Genomic DNA, 23660 nt, shown 5'->3' with positions numbered 1-23660 from the left:
TGTAAGCAGGGAGAGGGTCTTCACAGGAGGTCCCACAGTTGATGGCGTCAAGCTGCAGCACCTCTGACTTCGGAAGGCCTTCTAAAAGTGCTCAGAGACCTTTTAAAGCCAAGGTCTGGCACCTGCAAGTAATCCTTGCTGCAGTAAACGATGTCTTGTTAGACCTGTAGCAGTGAGGAGGCCACCCACGAGTCAACCCGCCAGGTTTACCTGGCGTGGTTCAGGTGGTGCGTGAGGCACGGCGAAATGATGGGAAATTCACGAGGGCCTCTCAAAATAGGCTTAGAGAGGCCCTAAACAAGCATTTGCAGACGTTAATTAACGCAATGGCCAGCTGGAGGCGGGAGCTCCAAAACCGGCACCAGCAAAATCCCACGGAGGCGGGTTGGAGTCGGGTTTCGAACCCGACCTCATTGATTCTAATTTTCCCGCCTTTCCCGACTCCAAACCCGCCTCCTCCGGCGTCAGAAAATCACCCCCATGGCTACAGGAAAATCAGGACTGGGAATTAAACATTGCAGGCTATAACATATTTAGAAAAGATAGAGAGGGGAAAAGGGGAGGTGGAGTAGGTATACTTATTAGGGATAACATAATGGCAGTAGAAAAAAGTGACGCAGCTATCAGCAAGACAGAAATAGAATCCATGTGGATAGAGCTAAAAGATAATAAAGGATTAATCACACTAATAAAGGTGGTCTGTAGACCACCTAATAGTGGAAGGGAGGTGAAGGAAGAAATATACAAACAAATTAGGAAAATGAGTAAAAACCATAGAATAAGAATCATGGGGGATTTCAACTAGCCAGATATTATTTGGACAGAAGAGGCAGGTAAAGGGGATAAGGGAATGGAGTTCCTACAATGTGGACAGGACTCCTTTCTAACTCGGTATGTAAAAAGCCCAACAAGGGAGGATTCGCTATTGGATCTAGTAATGAGGATCTAGTAACGCTTTAAGATAATAATTGAGAAAGACATAGGCATGACAAAGACCAGGGTAATAGATTGGAGAAAAGCTGAATTTTGAGGGGCTGAGAATAGCACTTGGGAAAATAAAATGGACAATAGTATTGGCAAACAATGATGTAGAACAGCAATGGGAAACATTTAAAACAGTGTTCAACAGAGTTCAGGAAAAATATATTCAGCTAATAAACAAGAACAAGCTAAGCACTAATGAGACACCGTGGATGAATAAAGCCATAAGTGAAAAATAGAGGGTAAGGAAAGAGGCATACATTAAGTACTTGGACAGAAGGGGAGTGCATGATAAGGGAGAATATGAAGGGATTAGGAGAGAAGTCAAAAAAAATTAGGAAGGCAAAGAGGAACTATGAAATTAAATTATCAAGGAACATAAAACAAAATAGTAAAATATTTTACAGGCACATCAATAAAAAAAGAAAGGCCAGGATGGGAATAGGGCCACTAAGGGATGGAGAGGATAATCTCACAGGCAGAGATATTAAATAATTAATTTGCTTCAGTATTTACCAGAGAGATAGAACAGGTGGAGATGACATCGGATGATGGGATTAGTAATGAGTTAACTGCATTTAAAATTAAACGAGGAGATATATTAAATAAACTAATGAAACTCAAAGAGGGTAAAACCCCTGGTCCGGATGGATTACAACCACGCATTTCAAAGAATTTAGGGAAGAAATAGCAAAGGCATTACGACAAATATTTAGTAATTTGTTAGAAAAAGGTGTAGTGCCAGAGGACTGGTGAATAGCTAACGTAATACCTATATTTAATAAGGGAGATAGAACATGTCCAGGGAACTATAGGCCAGTCAGTTATACATCGGTGGTAGGATAATTAATGGAATACCTACTAAAGGAGAAAATAGAAGAACATCCAGAAATGAAAAATATAATAATAGTAAATAGTCAGCATGGATTTCAAAAGGGAAAGTCTTGCTTGACCAACCTCATTGGATTTTTTGAAGAGGTAACAGAGAGAGTAGACAAGGGTAATGCAGTAGATGTAATTTATCTAGATTTTCAAAAGGCCTTTGATAAGGTATCAGAAAATAGACTAATGAATAAGGTCAGGGAATGCAGAGTCAGGGCAGAATGGATTGCTGGCTGGCTTCAAGGCAAAAAGCAGAGAGTAGGGGTAAAGGGTCGCTATTCAGAGTGGCAGAAGGTGGGAAGTGGTGTTCCACAAGGATCAGTGCTGGGACCACGGTTGTCCCCAATTTATATTAACGATTTAGACTTTGGAATCAAAAACACAATTTCTAAATTTGCGGACGACACCAAATTCGGGGGCATAGTCAATACTGAGGAGGACTGCAACAAATTACAAGAAGACATTAATAAACTTGCAGAATGGGCATATAATTGGCAAATTAAATTCAACACAGATAAATGTGATAAATGGGGTGACCTAATAGAGGTCTTTAAAATCATGAAAGGTTTTGATAGAGTAGATACAGAGAAAGTGTTTCCACTTGTGGGGAAAAGCAAAACTAGAGGCCATCAATATAAGATAGTCACCAAGAAATCCAATAGGGAATTCAGAAGAAACTTCTTTACCCAGAGAATGTTCAGAATGTGGAACTCGCTACCACAGAGAGCGGTTGAAGCGAATAGTATAGATGCATTTAAGGGGCGGTTAGATAAGCATACGAGGGAGAAGGGAATAGAGGGTTATGCTGATAGAGTTAGATGAGGAAAGACGGGAGGAAGCTCAAGTGGAGCATAAACTGGTTGGGCCGAATGGCCTGTTTCTGTGCTGTATATCCTATGTAATCCTATGTTACTAATTAAGGACTAGGTGAACTAACTTTCATAAGTGTCAGCTTGGGCTCAGTGGTATTGTTCTTGCCTCGGAGTCAGAAGGTTGTGGGTTCAGGTCCCACTCCAGAGACTTGAGCACATAATCTAGGCTGTCACTCCAGTGTAGTACTGAGGGAGTGCGGCACTATCTTTTAGATGAGACATTAAATTGATGAAATTAAATCTTTAACTAGACAACCGTATCAGATGGTACAATATCAAAAAATAACATTGGTGGGACACACAATATTAGTCATTGATCTCACTTGTCAACATAAAAGTCTCAGAATTAATTTCTTCTCATGTCACCCATATTAGAGCCAATTTATAGGACAAAATCCTTAACTTCATAAGTAATCACAGACAAAAAACAGATTCAAGGACTGGTCGAATGTCAAGTGAAATGGAAATCTATTATTTTATCTCTCTATATGAAATGTTATCTTGGTTTTCTAAAATGGGTTTCAGCCAGCAACTCCCTGCAGGAAGCTATTATTTCTGTAACTTGGAATTCAAAGTCAGGTCATTTAAAGCCCTCGTAGCCCTTTGAACAACAGATAAATCAAATTAAAAATCTTTCCTAGCAGGAGTGTCCAAGTGCGGCCCTATGGTCACAGACGGTCCCTGAGCCCTGGCCAACCATCCCTCGAGGACCAGGCAACTCAGTCCGAGCTTCTCACCATTTAGAAAATACTCTGATCTATCTTTCTTAAGTCCAGAGTGGATGGCCTCAAACTTCCCCATGTTGGACTCCACCTGCCACAGTTTTGCCCAGTTACTGAATCCAACAATGCAATCGCTAAGGCTCCTGAGGTTCCATGGTATATACGTACTTATGTGACCCATGAAGCCAAAAGCTTGGACATCCCTGCTTTAAAAAGCAATGGATGTGTTATTCTATAATTCCGACCAAGAGTCAGATGTTCAACATCCATCCAGATGTCAAAAGCCAGCAGTTCACACTCTATCGTGAAACTATAATTGATCAAAAACTTGTCCAACTGCTTATTGAGAAAGGATTGGGTGCTTCTTCAACAAACTTGCTTAACAAGGGAAAGACTTATTCAGAGGTGCGAGCAAGCTACTTGATCTAGGTATGTGGCAGCCAAAGTGCCCTCACATGATTCAACCACTTTGCTTCATTTTGCAGTGGTGAGCTAGAACTCCATGGTGCTTAGAGCCCATCGACAGTACATAACTTCAGTTAAAAACGTTCTGATAAAACAATTTTAAGAATCGAAAAAACATTAAGTTATATGTTGGGCTTAGAGAACAGATCAATGGACCTGTGAAAGTTAGAATCATAGAATGGTTACAGCACAGAAGAAGGCCATTCGGCCCATCGAGCCCGTGCTGGCTCTCTGCAAGAGCACTTCAGCCAGTCCCACTCCCCCACCCTTTCCCCGTAGCCCTGTGGAAGTGTAAATAAAATGGCCAACGAACTGGCTAACAAAATGGCTTCGCATAAGGAATGAATTGCATAAGGTAATAATAGATGTTTTTAGTTTTGGAAAGGGAGCAAAAAAAAAGGAACTTCAGCTTCGCAAAACGCAAGCATAGCAGAATTGGCAGTTTGCAAACTCAATAAGAAGGAAGAGGAACACCTGCTCTTTGACCTGTGGTTTAGTATTAAAGAACAATAAAGATCACGAGGGCTTGACTGCTCGATGGAAGATTGAATCATTGCAGGGTATGGTTAACTAGCTATTGTACGGCATCCAATCGCGATTCGGCACCTCAGAAAGGCATACGCTGTGGTAAGATAAGACAGGAACTTGTGGTTCAGATGGTTGGACTAAGTAGAGATAAGAAGTGGAATTGAAAGAATAGGCTTTGTTTAATGTAAGTTGTTTTTTGAGAAATTAGTGTTGCTAAACCAATGATGTAATATCCACAGATTATCTGGAACTTGTTTACTCCAATGTATAAATATGAGCCTCTTGTAAGCTTTCGTTGAAGTTGTGGTATCGACCTTTGATTGTACCGCTCTTTCCTTGTGACAAGTAAAAAAAGTATGGTTTGCCAGTTATTGTGTGTCTGAGTCTTGCTCGAACTTCGACAGCCCTGCAAATTTCTTTTCCTTCAGGTACTTATCCAATTCCCTTTTGAAAGATAAGATCGAGTCTGCCTCCACCTCCCTTTCAGGCAGTGCATTCCAGATCTTAACCACTCACTGCGTAAAAGAGTTTTTCCTCATGTCGCCTTTGGTTCTTCTGCCAATCACCTTAAATCTATGTCATAGAGTCATAGAGTAATACAGCACGGATAGAGGCCCTTCGGCCCATCGTGTCCGCGCCGGCCATCAAGCCCTGTCTAATCTAATCCCATATTCCAGCATTTGGCCCGTAGCCTTGTATGCTATGGCATTTCAAGTGCTCATCCAAATGCTTCTTAAATGTTGTGAGGGTTTCTGCCTCCACAACCCTTTCAGGCAGTGAGTTCCAGACTCCAACCACCCTCTGGGTGAAAAAGTTCTTTCTCAAATCCCCTCTAAACCTCCCGCCCTTTACCTTGAATCTATGCCCCCTAGTTATTGACCCCTCTACTAAGGGAAAAAGCTCCTCAGCATCCATCCTATCTATGCCCCTCATAATTTTGTACACCTCAATCATGTCCCCCCTCAGCCTCCTCTGCTCCAAGGAAAACAAACCCAATCTGCCCAGTCTCTCTTCATAGCTGAAGCGCTCCAGCCCTGGTAACATCCTGGTGAACCTCCTCTGCACCCTCTCTAACGCGATCACATCCTTCCTGTAGTGTGGCGACCAGAACTGCACACAGTATTCCAGCTGTGGCCTAACCAGTGTTTTATACAGCTCTATCATAACCTCCTTGCTCTTATATTCAATGCCTCGGCTAATGAAGGCAAGTATCCCATATGCCTTTTTTACCACCTTATCCACCTGTTCCGCCGCCTTCAGGGATCTGTGTACTTGCACACCCAGATCCCTCTGACCCTCCGTCTTGCCTAGGGTCTTTCCATTCATTGTGTATTCCCTTGCCTTGTTAGTCCCCCCAAAGTGCATCACCTTGCACTTTTCCGGGTTAAATTCCATTTGCCACTGTTCCGCCCATCTGACCAACCCATCTATATCGTCCTGCAGACTGAGGCTACCCTCCTCGCTATTTACCACCCTACCAATTTTTGTATCATCCGCGAACTTACTGATCATACCCTTTACATTCATATCCAAGCCATTAATGTAGACCACAAACAGCAAGGGACCCAGCACCGATCCCTGTGGTACCCCACTGGCCACAGGCTTCCAGTCACAAAAACAACCTTCGACCATCACCCTCTGCCTTCTGCCACTAAGCCAGTTTTGTATCCAATGTGCCAAGGCACCCTGGATTCCATGGGCTCTTACCTTCTTGACCAGCCTCCTGTGCGGGACTTTATCGAAGGCCTTACTGAAATCCATGTATACCACATCCACTGCGTTACCCTCATCCACACACCTAGTCACCCCCTCAAAAAATTCAATCAAATTAGTCAGACATGATCTTCCCTTGACAAAGCCATGTTGACTATCCCTGATTAATCCTTGCCTCTCCAAGTGGAGACAAATTTTGTCCCTCAGGACTTTTTCCAATAATTTTCCTACCACTGATGTTAGGCTCACTGGCCTGTAGTTCCCCGGTTTTTCCCTACTACCCTTCTTGAATAATGGTACTACATTAGCGGTTCTCCAGTCCTCTGGCACATCCCCTGTGGCCAGAGAGGTCCTGAATATATGTGTTAGAGCCCCCGCAATCTCCTCCTTTGCCTCACACAGCAGCCTGGGATACATTTCATCCGGGCCTGGGGATTTATCCATTTTTAGGCCTGCTAAAACCGCCAATACCTCCTCCCTCTCGATGTTAATATGTTCGAGCATATCACAGTCCCCCCGCCCTATTTCTATGTCTACATCGTCCTTCTCCATAGTGAAAACAGATGCAAAAAATTCATTTAGAACCCCTCCTACATCTTCCGGCTCCACACACAGATTGCCACATTTGTCCCTAATGGGCCCTATTTTTTCCCTAGTTATCCTCTTACCCTTAATATACTTATAAAACATCTTCGGATTTTCCTTTATTTTGCTCGCCAGTGTTATTTCATGGCCCCTCCTTGATCTCCTAATTTCTTTTTTAAGTATCCCCCTGCACTTTTTGTACTCTAGGGCTTCCTCCGTCTTTAGCCTTTTGTATCTACCAAAAGCCCTCCTTTTTTTCCTAATCCATTCTCATATATCCCCTGACATCCACGGTTCCCTGTGGTTTTTGGAACCACTCTTGACCTTTACGGGAACATGTTGCCTCAAGTTCTCGACCCTTCTGCCAATGGGAACAGTTTCTCTCTCTCTACTCTGTCCAGACCCCTCATGATTTTGAACACCTCTATCAAATCTCCTCTCAACCTTCTCTGCTCTAAGCAGAACAACCCCAGCTTCTCCAGTCTATCCACGTAACTGAAGTCCCTCATCCCTAGAACTATTCTTGTAAATCTTTTCTGCACCCTCTCGAAGGCCTTCACATCCTTCCTGAAGTGCGGTGCCCAGAATTGGACACAATACTCCAGTTGAGGCTAATCCAGTGTTTTATAAAAGGTTCATCATAACTTCCTTGCTTTTGTACTCTATGCCTCTATTTATGAAGCCCAGGATCCCGTAAGCTTTTTTAAACGCTTTCTTAACCTGCCCTGCCACCTTCAACAATTTGTACACATATACCCCCAGGTCTCTCTGTTCATGTACCCCCTTCAGGATTGTAACCTTTAGTTTATATTGCCTCTCCTCATTCTTCCTACCAAAATGTATCACTTCACACTTTTCTGTGTTAAATTTTATCTGCCACATGATGTACTGTGATCTCATCTGCTGATTTATTCGTGCTTTTATATAACTTCACTTCTTATAATAAATTGGAATAAGTAGTATAGCCCAAACTATAGTCACTGTGATTTTTTTTCACCAATTTGGATATACGGGAGTATATAATGGAATCCTGTACACTTCCAGTGCATAACCCGATGGAATGCCCTGAGGCCTGCTATCTCAGATATTTTGCAGATAAGGTTCGCAGATGTGCACTCAAACTCCAAGGAAATTTGGGGCCAAAGACTGTTTTGGGGTGTTAGTTGACAATATACCTTCATCGATACATCAAATAGGCTAGACATTCATAGATTGAGAAAATACCCCAAAATTAAGTTGAGCACACTCTGTGAGATGTTTTTCTAAGCCACCCAAATACAACATTTCTGAATTGGATGAAAGCAAGAGATTCGTGAATAGATCTGAATTGCCCAGTTCAAATTGATTGCTAGTTTCAGTCCCACCCCGACCAGGCACGACAGGAATGCCACAACGTCAAACAACAATTTGTAGTGGCTCACGGGCATGTGAGAACCTAAAGAACTTTGTTGCTAAAGTTATCAAATGCACAAATCTATTTTCAGCAAGACTGCAGACAAATGTAATCAAGCAGTATCCCTTACCTCATAACCCTTCAATGATGGGCCCACCAACACAACGGGTCTCATGGACGGCACCACATCATAAGGAGGAATGTGCTCAGTCTGCATTGATTAAAAACAGTAATGATGCATGAGAATACTCATTAAATCCTAATAGTTTAAACAAGCCCATATCTTATTTAAATAGCAGTGTTACTGTAGGAGGCAGCACTTGAAGTGCAACACAATGGCCCAGATATTCCGATCCCTATGGGTGAGTACGCGCTGTGTACCTACCCGTAGGGACATCGGAAATGCCGGTTGCAGGCATGCACAGCGCATGCACTGGAAACCGGTATTTCCGATCTGTCAAGAATAACCTTGCCAGATCCTCCGGCTGCCCTGGAGCAGGGTCTCTGCGGGCGGGTAGTTCTGCTTTTTATAGACCCTCCGCCCGCAGAACCCTTACAATTCTTACGCCTGGTAAAAGCAGACGTAGGGATAAGAGTTGAAGAAAGTTTTAAAAAAAAATTTCACTGATTTATCATTTAAAAATACTTTTAAAAAAGGTAAGTTTATTTTTAGCCCTGTAAAAAACGAATTATTATTTTTTTTAAATTAAATTTTTGTTTAAAATACTTAATTTATTGTAATTTCAAGTCATTTTAAAAATGTGATTTAAAAAAAAAATTATTTAAAGTTTTACTATGTTTTTGGGGTGATCTCCATTCATATATTTGACAGGTCTTCCTGTCGTGTATGAAGGGAGATTCCCTTCTTTGATTGGCTCCCCATGGCCCACGTGATCCCAGGGACGCTGCAAACTGCATGCACCCCTGGGATATGTGGGCCCTGCGCACTTGGAGTTTGGAGAGGCCCAGGAGCGGAAGCGTGTGCGTCCCGGGAGCCCTCAGGTAAGGGTGTAGATTTTTCCAGATCGCAGGCCTCCGCCCGCTGGAGGCCGGCGATCGGAAAATACGGTCCATTATTTTTAGTTCTTTATGTTCCCCACAACGTTCAAATGGGCCTTGTTAAGAATACTCACCTGCCAAAGTAGCTCTTCTGTGGATTGTGACAGACTAATTGCCTGATAGAATACATTGACTGGGTAGACCTGAATACCAGGTCGATTGAATGGTTACAGTGAATCACAGGGAAGCCCTTTAAGTTATTACTAGGGTATTCCTTCAGGAGATGACACGTGGAGGATTACTTTAAAAAGGTGATTATTTCGGAAATCCCCCTTTAGATTTCTGGAGGACGCTATTAGAAAATAGTTGCTCGGTATGTGTTGACACTCCGTTCACACTGTTAGACGCAGCCTTGCGTTATATCATCAGGTTCAACTGTGAAACAAACGCCTGCAATTTTAATTGCACAGCGCCTGAATATGACCAAATATGGTACGCAGCGTGTTTGCGCTCATTCTGCGCTGGAAGTGCGCAACATACCATATTGGTCGGGGTGCCCTGCAGTTATCCAGAGCGTCTGCCTGAAACTGGTGTTAGGCTCACTGCTTATGCAAATTGGCGGCCTAACGCTTCTTTCAGGCCCCTTTTGTGAACTTCGTCAGTGACTGACCGCAGCATGCGCCGTGCGTGTTGCTGTCAGCTTTTTTCGGGCGCACAGCAGCCAAACCAGCGGTCCTTAAAGGGACCGCTAGAGGTTGCCATACAAAAGGTAAGTTGCAATTTTTTTTAACTTACCTTAACGTGGAGTTAGGAGGAGCAGGAGTACTCCTCCCAGCTCTGCATTAATACCGCTTGCTACCCGCCCCCCCCCCCCCCCGCCGGATTCAACTGAGGTTTTTGGCAAGTGTCCGAGCCAGTCGAATTCGCTTCCTCTCCATGACCGGCGAGCTGTCGCTGGGGCCGTGACTGGTGCCCACAGCTCACCGGTAACATCCTAATGAGCCCGGTAGACCAATTTTACGTGATCTTGCCTCATTAGGCGTACGCAGCGCGTTAGCTGCACTGGGATCATGCCAGGATTCTGGCGCAATCCAATTGCTAAGTCAAAATGCTTTTCTTAACAATCAACTGCAATAAATAGAAAAAAAAAACAAAGAGGTTAATTTGAATTGTAATTTTTTCTGATTGTTTTGTGTCTGGTACTTTGGGTAAGATTTTTGATTGAAATGTCTATTGTTGCATTCGATGTAAATAGCTCGCATCTCCGAATGCCGAAAGGGCTGATGGGCGACAGTTGTTAATCTTTTGTTATATAGCTGATTAAATCATTTGTCTGGAAACATATGACAGGAATGGGAGATACACAGACAGAAATGTGTTTTTGCTGGATAATGGGTGAATTTGATCAAGTTGCATGCTTGCGTAATTATTTATTCAGCCATCTGCCTTTATTGAATTAACATGCTTATTGACAAATGAATATAAACATTCTTAAGTTTGACTGAAAGCGGATTCCAAAGGAACTGATTGGGTAAAAGCGGGAACATGCTACCGTTCTGAGAATTTCACTGTTAAATATTTGCCAAACCTTTGTGACTCATGCATTTAATTTGTAAACATATTAGTTATTGTAATCTGCCTACTCAAGTGCAATGTCTGCCATTTCTGAAGTGAGTGCAATAGTGAGATGAGAGGGCTGATTTTCCAAATGTGTGCTTCCAGTGTGGAGCCTCACCCATTAGAAGTACACGTTGGGAAATTACGGGCACCCCTCCCGCAATTTTCCATCTGTTAATTTTTTTAAAAACTCAATTGTCAAAGCACAGATTGTGTAATTAGCCATCTGGATATGCAGCTGTGAAAGAGCAGATTACAGAAAAAGTACAGCTTCCAGATCAGGGGGGACAGAATCCACTTAGGGGATCTAGAAATGTCAGAACAGGAGTAGGCCCTCCATTCCAAGGCAGCCTCTTGATCCTTTTAATCCAATTCCCTACCCTTTCTCCGTATCTCTTACTTCCCAAGTACCCCTCTCCCCTCAATTGATTCTGCATCTATGGGCCTTCTGCGGCAGTTCGTACTACATCCTCACAAGCCTTTGTGTGTGAAGTTTTTTTTTTCTGGGTTGCTTTTAACTGCCTCTATTTTGCATCTTAAGATTATGTTCTCATGTTCTGGAATCCCCTGCTAGAGGGAAGAGTTGTTCCCCAACCACCTTGTCAATTCCCTTCACTACTGTGAAATGGTTGAGAGAAATGTTTCCATAAAACCCCCAAATTGCAACACCCTTTTCTTGATACATGCATGGTGTGGAGATGCCGGTGTTGGACTGGGGTGGACAAATGTAAGAAATCACACAACACCAGGTTATAGTCCAACAGCTTTATTTGAAATCACAAGCTTTCGGAGCGCTGCTCCTTCGTCAGGTGAAGTGGAGAGATGCATAAAAACACAGCTTATATAGTCAGAGAATAATGTCAGATGTTTACAGGTAATCTTTCTAACTGCCATTTATCACACCTCGGCAGAGAGATAATCACAGCAATCAAAGGTGTAAGTGGTGTCCAAACAGGTCAGTCAGGAAAACATTACATCAAAGAGCAATGAGGTGGGGTCACAAGGGGTCAAATGTTTTTTGTCTGTTTTTTTGTTTTTCATACAGACCCCAGCATCTGCAACATTTGACCCCTTGTGACCCCACCTCATTGCTCTTTGATGTAATGTTTTCCTGACTGACCTGTTTGGACACCATTTACACCTTTGATTGCTGTGATTATCTCTCTGCCGAGGTGTGATAAATGGCAGTTAGAAAGATTACCTGTAAACATCTGACATTATTCTCTGACTATATAAGCTGTGTTTTTATGCATCTCTCCACTTCACCTGACGAAGGAGCAGTGCTCCGAAAGCTTGTGATTTCAAATAAAGCTGTTGGACTATAACCTGGTGTTGTGTGATTTCTTACATTGATACATGCAGCCAGGTGAGCAAAATTTGAAGACATTCAGCATAAACATGAAAGCAGAAATTCCGACTACAAATTCAGCCCCAGGCCAGTGGACATTCTGCCAACTGATACTCGCTGCTGCAAGCACACTTGCCAGATCGTCCCAAATATATCAGAATTCACAGACATTCCTTTTGTGGGCAACTATTAATATGGAAGCAACATTGTCGTAAATAAGAAACATGACTACAGATCACAATATTCTATTTGGACGAACCTATGGGCAACTCTTATATTCACAGGAACTTTTTTTTTGTCACTGCTGTTTCTGGCATTTGACTTTGTGCCTGTTTTATCTGGCATCTAATTTTCACAGAACCCATTAGTTAGTTAAAGGAATAACCTTAGCTGTACCAGAATCTCACATAATGCAGTAACTTATGTGCTAGTCCAGGTAGATTTGGCATCAGACTAATCAGTTGCAGATTGGTGTTTCACTGTTATCTTCATATTAATCTGTTCTTTGCTGGATAATGCCTTTTTCTTTGGTTCTTTTCATAGCGTGTTGGTGGGTCATAAAATAGTACTTCTGTAAAGCCACAAAATGTAACACAAAACCGACACTGCTGTTCCAAGATTATAGCAACGATTTTAACCGGAGGCCGGGTAGGCGGGCAGTTATATTTGCCCGTGGGGCTTACCCACTGAGGTCATGCCATCTTCCATCAGGTTCCGATTTTAACCTGCTCTTCTGAACAGGTGGGAAGGACACCTGAAACCAGTGACGTCCTTCTTTAAATATGCAGATCGGGCTCCGATGATGTCGTCAGGGTCCGACTGCTATTTTAACCAGAGGTTTGCGCAGGGACGCCGCTGTGGCTCCCCCACCAGGCCAACCAAGCAGGATGAGGAGTCGGGGCAGAAGAGGCCCAAAAAGGTAAGTCGTTTTACTTTTTAAACTTTCCTCGTGGGGCCCGGGGGAACAGGAATGCTTTTCCAGGCCCCACAAGGAAGTTTAGGCCTCCCATGCCTGGTCCGCTCCCCTCCCCTGATGGTGAAGCCCTCCTGAACCCTCACTCCGAGACTTACCCGAGTTCTGAGGACCATCCCTTCTGTCCACTGGCAGCATCCTGCCACCCAACATCGCGCTCCCATTATACAGCTTCCCACCGGTTTGGGCCAGGAACCTGACTGAAGCTATGCAGATGAGACCTGGGAATTCAAACCTCCCGGGCCTCACTCTGCCGAGGTCAGGACAGTTCATCACTTGTCTCAGACCCCCAGACGCCCGACTCCCACCCCGAGTTCAAAGCGGGGCTTATATTCCCTAGATACTGCCAGATGGATGGCAATAGTCTTTCTCGGTCCTGTTAATCTCTGAGTTTCTGTCAGTATGACCCTGCCTTTGCTAATAAGTATTTTGGAAATGGTCAGAAAACAAAACTTCTATCAAAAGAAAGTTAAAGGTTTTCTGAAAAGTTTGTGATGTCTGCGTACAAAATACTGTAGACCAAACTCCATGCATTTCAACAAGTTTACAATCTGACCCGGCTACCGACCATAGAGAACATCTACCAGAAACGCTGTTTACGGAGGTCACTGACCATCATCAAAGACCCTACCCACCCCAGCCACAGTCTGTTCGCCCTCCTGCCATCTGGGAGACGCTACAGATGCATTCGCACCCGAACGACCAGATTTAGGAACAGCTTCTTTCCCAGGGCTGTCATCCTACTGAACTCCACAAATAAACTCTAAAGCCTGCACATCTGCCAATGCACTTTATTATGTTTATGTTTATGTATTACAAGCCAAATGAATGTTGAATGTTATATGTCTTAATCAAAATGTACACTCTCGGGAGCCGCAAGCCTACATTTCATTGTACTGCACTTGTGCACTAACAATGACAATAAAGTTGATTATGATTATTATTCAGCTCTACTTATTTCAATGGGTTTTCAGTCTGATACTGTATAACGCATTCAGCTCTCCTTAGTCAATGAGTTTACAGTCTGATACTGTAGAACACAGCTTCAGCTCTCTTTATTTCAATGGGGTTACAATCTGATTACCGTACAACGCACATTAGCTCTCTTTATTTCAATGGATTTTACAACCTGTGTCACTATTTATCATACAGCCTCACTGCTGACAGTCAGTGACTGAAGCAGGTCTACTGATCATGTTGATAGCCGTCAAAAGAATGGAAAACAAACTCACCACTTTTTGCTTCTGTTTTGCTGCAATGGAAAAAGAACATTTTTAAAGAACAAATGGCCTGGTCCTGGATATTACTGCATGCAAATTCAGTTGCATTAAATCTCAAGTAGTTGAATAGGAATGGTCATACCAGCTGTCAAAATCTGCATAATTTCAAATAACATCCACAACATAATAATTGCTGATAATTATATTGTAGAAATGATGCACAGAAGGTTTTCATTGGGTGTGCTATTTCTCTGTAACAAATTCAATGATATAAAACTCAACATGGCAGAAATACAAGATACAGATTACAATGACACTGCAGTTTGAATCAGACAGGCTTGGCATCCATTTTGGACTGGATGTACTTGCTCTTTTTTTATTCGTTCCTGGGTATGGGCGTCGCTGGCAAGGGCAGCATTTATTGCCCATCCCTAATTTCCCTTGAAAAGGTGGTGGTGAGCCGCCTTCTTGAACAGCTGCAGTCCGTGCGATGAAGGTAATCCCACAATGCTGTTAGGGAAAGAGTTCCAGGATTTGACCCAGCGACGATGAAGGAATGGCGATATACTTCCAAGTCAGGATGGTATGTGACTTGGAAGTGGTGGTGTTCCCATGCGCCTACTGCCCTTGTCCTTCTAGCCGGTAGAGGTCATGGGTTTGGGAGGTGCTGTCAAAGAAGCCTTGGCGAGTTGCTGCAGTGCATCTTGTAGATGCAGCCATGGTGCGCTGGTGGTGGAGGGAGTGAATGTTTAAGGTGGTGGATGAGGTGTCAATCAAGCAGGCTACTTTGTCCTGGATGGTGTCGAGCTTCTTGAATGTTGTTGGAGCTGCACTCATCCAGGCAAGTGGAATGTATTCCATCACACTCCTGACTTGTGCCTTGTAGATGGTGGAAAGGCTTTGGAGAGTCAGGAGGTGAGACACTCGCTGTAGAATACCCAGCCTCTGACCTGCTCTGGTAGTCACAGTATTTATGTGGCTCATTCCGTGAAGTTTCTGGTCAATGCTGACCCCCAGGATGTTGATGGTGGGGGATTCGGTGATGGTTATGCCATTGAATGTCATGGGGCAGTGGTTAGATTTCTGCTTGTTGGAGATAGTCATTGCCTGGCACTTGTGTGGCGCAAATGTTACTTGCCACTTGACCAAGCCTGAATGTTGTCCAGGTCTTGTTGCATGCGGGCATGGACTGCTTCATTATCTGAGGAGTTGCAAATGGCACTGAACACTCTGCAGTCATCAGCGAACATCCCCACTCTGACCCTATGATGGAGGGAAGGTCATTGATGAAGCAGCTGAAGATGGTTGGGCCTAGGACACTGCCCTGAGAAACTCCTGCAGCAATGTCAACCACATTCCCTATACTGAGCAGTAACCTTATTTCAGTAAAATAGTAAGAGACTCATTATTTATGTACATATAAGAGTTCTTAGGGTTCAGAATACACAGATAAACCACTCGAGTTTCACTCTCCTGGTTTATGACAGTTTCTGAACTCCTCAATGTGTTACTTACTTTGTAATGCAATGCACACAGTGATACCCACAGAGTTAAAGTCAGTTGAGAAATTGCAAATCGAATACTCCAGGTGTGATTAAATAGCAAGAACAAATTCACCTGCAGAAGGGGAGGGAGAACGCCACGTACCAGACACCATATCACCGAGGCTGGAAGAAGAGTTCCCACTGGATTTCCTAATAAAATAAATTACAAAAGAACTATTAAGGGAGACTGAGTAACATTGAAGAATGTTATTGGCTATCCAGCTCACATTGAGAGCAGATTCAAGGTCCTTACACTTTCTCTATGACTTTATGTCATGAAAATAATCAATTATCAAAAAAAAGTAATTGACTGCCAATATCTGGATCTTATAACAGACCTATCGAGGCTCACTCATTTATAGTAAGGCTCACTCGTTTCGGTTAAAACGTGTGACCTACTTTTATGTGGCTTGCAACTAAAAAATAAAAATGTACATTGTATTTATAAGGGTTTGTGATAAATCAAGTGACTACACTTTAAAAGTACTTCAATGGTTGTAAAGCACTTTGGGATGCCCTGTGGTCATGAAGAGCGCTATATAAATGCAAGTCTTTCTTAAATTTTCAAAATGATTACAGTATGTATAACCCACAGCTTACCCACTCTAGGGAGTGAAAATATGTCTTTGGCCCATACCTGGCTGCCATATTCTACAATGTAGCAATGAGCTGTCTACATGCTTTTTTTTGAAGGATGACTCTCTCTTCGTAAGTTATTTTGATGCCGTGCACCATCTACATTCGAGAGGAATATCTACAGCCCCACCTCTGTATTTGTGATTCTGAGCAGGTCATTAGAAGGTGTAGAGGAGCAGCCTCTGTATGATTCTCCTGTCAATCGTCCCTCTCTGCCAATCAGATGAGAAATGAACCCAGGCTGCGCTCTGGTGCTTCTCTGGAGCAACACTTCCGAGATTGACAACTCTATGGTACAGGATTGAGCCACACAGAGCTGCAGGACAACACTGCAATAAAATACAGGGGAGGGAGGGAAGTATTTATCTTGTGTGAGGAAGGGAGGATGGAAAATCTCCAGCAAAACTTGCGCCACCCTTTAAAATTACAGTTTAACAAATATGTAAATTATTTTTAATGCAGTACTTTAAAAAAAAAAATCTCTTATCAGAGCTTAGTGATAGGCCTGGTTATTTTTGCAGTTTCACCAATTTTCTGTTTTTTTTTCTCCAATTTAATAAAACCCACCTCCCCAAAATGCAGCCCAGTCTCACTGTGACTGGTTTATACAGATATTTCTTACAGTGTTAAAAAAGAGAGCTGCTTGCATTGCATAAAGATTCACTAAAGGATCTGTTTCTTGTGCCTTGTTCTCCAGAGTACGGATGACTCAGCTTCGACATATAAACTTTTAGAGTCTACAAACATTAAAATGCATGACTTCACCTAATTATTGCATGATGTGTGTGTTAATCACCAAAGTATGAAAATATTGCAGTTCAATTAGACATGAAATCTTGCTTAATGTAGCATCTATTAACAGAAGCGTGCCACAGCATCACAGAATCTTACAGCACAGAAGGAGGCCATTCAGCCCATCACACCAGTGCTGGCTCTTTGAGAGAGCTGACCAATTTAGTCCCACACCCCAGCGTTTTCCCCATAGCCCTTCAAATTAGTCCTCTTCAAGTACATGTCCAATTGCTTTTTAAAAGTTCCTACGGAATCTGATTCCACGACTCTTTCAGATAGTGCGTTCCAGAGCTTAACAACCCTCTGCATGAAGAAATTGCTCCTCTTTCCCCCCCTCGTTCTTTTACCAATTATTTTAAATCTGTGACCTCTGGTTACCAACCCACTTGCCAGAGGAAACAGTTTCTCCCTACTTGCTCTATTGAAACCCCTCATAATTTTAAATACCTCTATTAGGTCTCCCCTTATCCTTCTCTGCTCTAAGGAGAACAATCCCAGCTTCTCCAATCTCTCCACATAACGCAACTTATCCCTGGTAGCATCCTGGCAAACCTCCTCCATACCCTCTCCAGGGCCTTGACATCCTTCCTAAAGCGTGGTGCCCAGAATTGTACACAATATGCCAGCTGAGGCCTAACCAGTGATTTATAAAGGTTTAGCATGACTTCCTTGTTTTTGTATTCGATGCCCCTATTTACAAAGCCAAGTATCCCATTCGCTTTCTTAACTACCTTATCAACTTGCCCTGCCACCTTCAAAGATTTGTGAATCTGCAACCCCCAGGTCCCTCTGCTCTTGCACCCGCCCCTCAAACTAGCACTGTTTAGATTATGCTGCCTCTCCATGTTTCTCCCAAAGTGCATCACTTCACACTTACCCGCACTAAATTGCATCTGTCATGTGTCTGCCCATTTCACCAGCCTGTCTATGTCCTCCTGAAGTCTGCTATTAGCATGCTCACTATTCACTACGTTGCCAAGTTTTGTATCATCTGCAAACTTTGAAATTGTACTCTCTATACCCAAGTCCAGGTCATTTATAATTAACAAGAAAAGCAATAGTCCTAACACTCGGTGCGGGATATGATCCCTGTATTCCACGTGCAGTCCAACTTAACATTACACAACTTTTCGTGGTTTCAGAATGAACATAAGAACTATGTTTCTGGAGTCCCAAGCACTTTCTTCTTGGTGGGAGGCTTTTTATTTGATTTCCTGGGGGGGGCGGGGGGAGGCCCCAATGCATATTTCTCTCCAGTCAGATAAACATCCATTCACCACTATTCTCTGCCTCCTGCCCCTTAGCCAATTTCGTACCCAAGTTACCGTTGTCCCTTTAATACCATGTGCTTCTATTTTCCGAATAAGTCTGTTATGTGGTTCTTTATTAAATGCCTTTTGAAAGTCCATATATACAACATCCACTGCGCTACTTTCAACAACCCTCTCTGTTACTTCATCAAAGAACTCAATCAGGTTAGTCAGACGTGATTTGCCTTTAACAAATCCATGCTGGCTGTCCATTATAAACCCATGCTTCTCCAAGTGAGAATTAATTTTGTTCTTGACAATGGCCTCCAATAGTTTTCCCACCACTGATGTTACACTGATTGGCCTGTAGTTACCAGGTTTATCCTTCTCTCCCTTTTTGAACAGGGGTGTAATATTTGCAATCCTCCAGTCCTCTGGCTTCACTCCCATATTAAAGAAGGATTGAAAAATTGTGGTCAGAGCTTCCCTCAGCATCCCATGACTTGTTAACTTTGAGTGAAGCCAACCTTTTTAGCACCTCCTTTCTATCTATTTGTATCCTTTCCAATATCTCTACCCCCCTCCCCTACTGTGAGTTTAACTTCATCCTCTTCTTTTGTGAAGACGGATGCAAAGTATTCATTCAGTACCTCAGCCATGCCCTCTGCCTCCAGAAGAAGATTTCCCTTTTTTGTCCCTAATCGGCCCCGCTATTTCTTTAATTCTCCTTTTCGTTTTTATATATTTATACAATATTTTTGGGTTCCCTTTTATGTTACCTGCTAATCTTTTCTCATACTCTCTCTTTGCCCTCCTTATATCCTTTTTCAATTTCCCCCTGCACTCTCTGTATTCAGACAAGAGGTCATCGACCTGAAACGTTAACTCGGTTTCTCTTTCCACAGATGCTGCCTGACCTGCTGAATATTTCCAGCATTTTCTGTTTTTATTTCTCTCTGTATTCTGCCTGGTTTCGATTGTATTCTGTACCTGACATTTGTCATAAACCTCCTTTTTCTGTTTTATTTTAACCTCTATTTCCTTTGTCATCCAGGAAGCTCTAGCGTTCGATGCCCCATCTTGCCTCCTTATGGGAATATGCTTGGTTTGTACCTGAACTATCTCCGCCTTGAAAGCCTGCCTTCAAACTAATAATCCAATGTGCACAGTGCGTGTATGAGTCCTATAGCAAGTACTTATGTATTAATAAAAATATCTAATAGGGTAATATATTTATGTAATGTTTACCAATTTTCTTCTCATTTTCATTCTAAAGTTATGTGTTTTTTCCCCATTGCTTTCATCTGGTTTCATCTCCACCATTGTTTTCTTTCTGCCAGTAAGAAGTGTAAGTTGGATGGTGAGTCACTGAAAGTGGCACCTTACACTGGTGTGGATTGCAGATTCACATTCCCAAACCTCAGAGACATATGGGATGAAATTCTTCCTTTAGTGAAAAATTGCCGTGCGTTCCAACGATAACGAACTTTAATTAGGAGAAAGTAGGCATTCTCCCACTTTTTGCTAAAACAGGCCTTTCACCTCCCCCCACCCGACCCACAATAGTGTTTAGCACCTGCATTGGAACAGATGGGTTTCCATGGTTGGTCCCAGTCCAATCGTTGAACCTATGCCAAGCTCTTGTCTCCTTTGCACAGGCACAACCAACATTTATGCTGGTGGAAAAATTTAACTCTCCGTCCTCTTCACATTTTACTCTGCCTGGCACACAGGGGCCCATAAAAGTTACAATTTCTGAAGTAAATTAATTTAAACCATTTGAAGCCCTTCAGGTCAGGGTACAGTTGTGTTGTGGTTATGGTAGTGGACTAGTAACCCAGGGATTCATAAACCCGCCATGGCAAGTTGTGAAATTCAATGATAATTTATGAGCTGGTAACAAAACAAAAATGACCATGAAAGTTGCTGCATTCGGGGTCACAGTCTCAGAATAAGGGGTCGGCCATTTAGGACTGAAATAAGAAGAAATTTCTTCACTCAAAGGGTCATGAATCTTTGGAATTCTTTACCCCAGAGAGCTGTGGATGCTCAGTCGTTGAGTACATTCAAGACAGAGGTCGATAAATTTTTGGGAACGAAGGGAATCAAGGGATATGGGGATAGTGCAGGAAAGTGGAGATGAGGAAGAAGATCAGCCACGATCTTATTGAATGGCGGAGCAGGCTCGAAGGGCCAAATGGCCTACTGCTGCTCCTATTTCTTATGTTCTTATGTTCTATAAACGCAACTGGTTCACTAAGACCCTTCAGGGAAGGAACCTGCCGCCCCTCCCTGGCTCGACATACACATGATTACATAGAACAGCAGTCTCACTATCGTGTTCTGGGATTTTTGACCATTTTACCACAGAATGGAAGAGGGTGTAAGGAAGCTTTATGTAAGTTACATTAAAATGTGCTTTTAAGTTAAAGTTTGTTTTCAAGTGTTAGATTTGTAGAACTGTGACATGCTGGGGATATGGATCAGAAGTCAGTTGAAGCGTCTATTCAGATTGCCTCAGATATTGGAGATTTATTTTAAGGACGCCACAGCAAACAATCACACATTAGCGGTTGGAATGTATCTTCTTTCTGATCTTTGCAGGAGTTAGCTTCAAGGGGACCCCATCCACGAAGGGCAGTAGCAGGCTTAATTGGAAGCTCTAATGGCCATCTCCCAGACAGGAAAGGAGTCAGGGGTCATGCTGCCAAACTTCCTGCGCCAGGAGGCCAAAAAAGAACAAGAGACATAAGGCTGAGACCATTAGTAAATTCTGCTGAGAGAGGCAGATAAAAGACTGTGCCAGTTTACCTTAAGAGAGCCAACCAGACCTGGAGCAGGCCTTAGTCCAATTCAAAGCTAGGCCTGACAGAAAATAAGTGATATTTAGCCCACTAACTAGAACAGTGCGATGCAGTTTATCGTTTCTTTATGACGAGGAGAGACGGAAATGAATTAAACTGAGATGAAATCTGTTAGAACTGTTAATCTGTAAGTTAATTTACTGCCTTTAAAATAAAGCAGCTTTAAGATTCTTATCTGGCCTTATCTTACCAAATGTTAAACAGTCTGCCTTTCGGAAAGATGGACAACTGCATGCGCAAGGATCACGATATACAGTTGACATAACAAGGGGATCTCATTGTTCTACCAGTCAAATTATGTTATTGTACATCTAGATATTGCCTTCCTAACTTATGTGTTAAGTATTCGTACAACAGTATTACTGAGAGTACCTTCAAACTTGCAATTATAGAAATCCTGTTTGAAAGGGTACTGGCAAGCAACAAAGATTAGAATCATAGAATCACAGAATCATAGAATGGTTACAGCATGGAAGGAGGCCATTCGGCCCGTCGAGCCCATGCTGGCTCTCTGCAAGAGCCCCTCAGCTTGTCCCACTCCCCCGCCCTTTCCCCGTAGCCCTGCAAATTTTTTTCCTTCACTTATCCAACTCCCTTTTGAAAGATAAGATTGAGTCTTTCTCCACCACCTTTTCAGGAAGTGCATTCCAGATCTTAACCACTCACTGCGTATATATATCAAGAAAAGCAGTGGTCCTAGAATCGAACCCTAGGGAACACCACTGTATACCTTCCTCCAGTCTGAAAAGCAACCATTCACCACTATTCTGTTTCCTGTCACTTAGCCAATTTCGTATCCATGCTGCCACTGTCCCTTTTATTCCATAGGTTTCAACTTTGCTGGTAAGCCTATTATGTGGCACTTTATCAAATGCCTTTTGGAAATCCATGTACACCACATCAACCACATTGACCTCATCAACTCTCTCTGTTACCTCATCAAAAAACTCGATCAAGTTGGTTAAACATGATTTGTCTTTAACAAATCCGTGCTGGCTTTCCTTTATTAATCCACACCTGTCCAAGAGACTGTTAATTTTGTCCTTGATTACTGTTTCTAAAAGCTTCCCCACTACCGAGGTTAAACTGACTGGCCTGTAGTTGCTGGGTTTATCTTTGCACCCTTTTTTGAACAATGGTGTAACATTTGCAATTCTTCAGTCCTCTGGCACCACCCCCGTTTCTCAGAGTCCACATCACGGAAGACCTCTCCTGGTCCCTCAACACCTCCTCTCTGGTGAAGAAGGCCCAGCAGCGCCTATATTTCCTAAGGAGGCTGAAGGGATGTAACCTGTCACCCCTGATCCTCTCTAACTTTTACCGCTGCACAATAGAGAGCATCCTGACGAACTGTATCACAGTATGGTATGACAGCTGTAGCTACTATGACCGGAAAGCCCTGCAGCGGGTAGTCAAAACTGCCCAACGCATTACCGGCACCCGGCTACCGACCATAGAGCACATATACCAGAAACGCTGTTTACGGAGGTCACGGTCCATCATCAAAGACCTTACCCACCCCAGCCACAGTCTGTTCGCCCTCCTGCCATCTGGGAGACGCTACAGATGCATTCGCACCCGTACGACCAGATTTAGGAACAGCTTCTTTCCCAGGGCTGTCATCCTACTGAACTCCACAAATAAACTCTAAAGCCTGCACATCTGCCAATGCACTTTATTATGGTTATGTTTATGTTAATGTATTACAAACCAAATGTATGTTGAATGTTTAAATGTCTTAATCTAAATGTAAACTCTCGGGAGCCGCAAGCCTACATTTCGTTGTACTGCACTTGTGCACTAACAATGACAATAAAAGTTGATTTGATTTGATTTTTTGATTTGATTTTGTATCTATGGAGGATTGGAATATTATGGCCAGTACCTCTGCGATTTCTGCCCTCAATTCCCTCAGCATCCTAGGCTGCATCCCATCCGCTCCTGGTGATTTATCTACTTTAAGTACAGCCAGCCTTTCTAATAGCTCTTCTTTATCAATTTTTATCCTATCAAATGTCTCCACTACCTCCTCCTTCACTATGTCTATGGCAGCATCCTTTTCCTTAGTGAAGACAGATGCAACAGCCATACCCTCTGCCTCCATGCATAGGTCTCTTTTTGGTCCTTAATCGGCCCCACTCATCCTCTTACTACCCGTTTACTATTTATATGCCTATAAAAGACTTTTGGATTACCTTTTATGTTGGCAGCCATTCTATTCTCATACTCTCTCTTTGCCCTTCTTATTTTCTTTTTCACTTTTCCTCTGACCTTTC

The 23660-nt window shown here is 42.9% G+C and overlaps 1 protein-coding gene across 4 annotated transcripts in view; it reads right to left on the bottom strand.

Moving 5' to 3' along the window:
* Nucleotides 1–23660, bottom strand: part of cacnb4a (calcium channel, voltage-dependent, beta 4a subunit) — a 416613-nt gene that overhangs the window by 75527 nt on the left and 317426 nt on the right. For 3 of the 4 annotated variants that reach the window (XM_085986904.1, XM_085986907.1, XM_085986906.1), the window contains 3 exons: nucleotides 15916–15992; nucleotides 14311–14330; nucleotides 8272–8352 (listed from right to left, as the gene is read on the bottom strand). In XM_085986904.1, the coding sequence (XP_085843030.1) occupies nucleotides 8272–8352; nucleotides 14311–14330; nucleotides 15916–15992 (178 nt within the window). The remainder of the gene's footprint in view (nucleotides 1–8271; nucleotides 8353–14310; nucleotides 14331–15915; nucleotides 15993–23660) is intronic. The other variant, XM_085986905.1, reaches the window with a different exon arrangement.

The sequence above is a fragment of the Somniosus microcephalus genome, chromosome 4 (assembly GCF_052327205.1).
Source record: "Somniosus microcephalus isolate GS21.2 chromosome 4, FLI_Smic_1.0, whole genome shotgun sequence".
NCBI lineage: Eukaryota > Metazoa > Chordata > Chondrichthyes > Squaliformes > Somniosidae > Somniosus > Somniosus microcephalus.
This window is presented reverse-complemented; position numbering and strand designations above follow the sequence as displayed.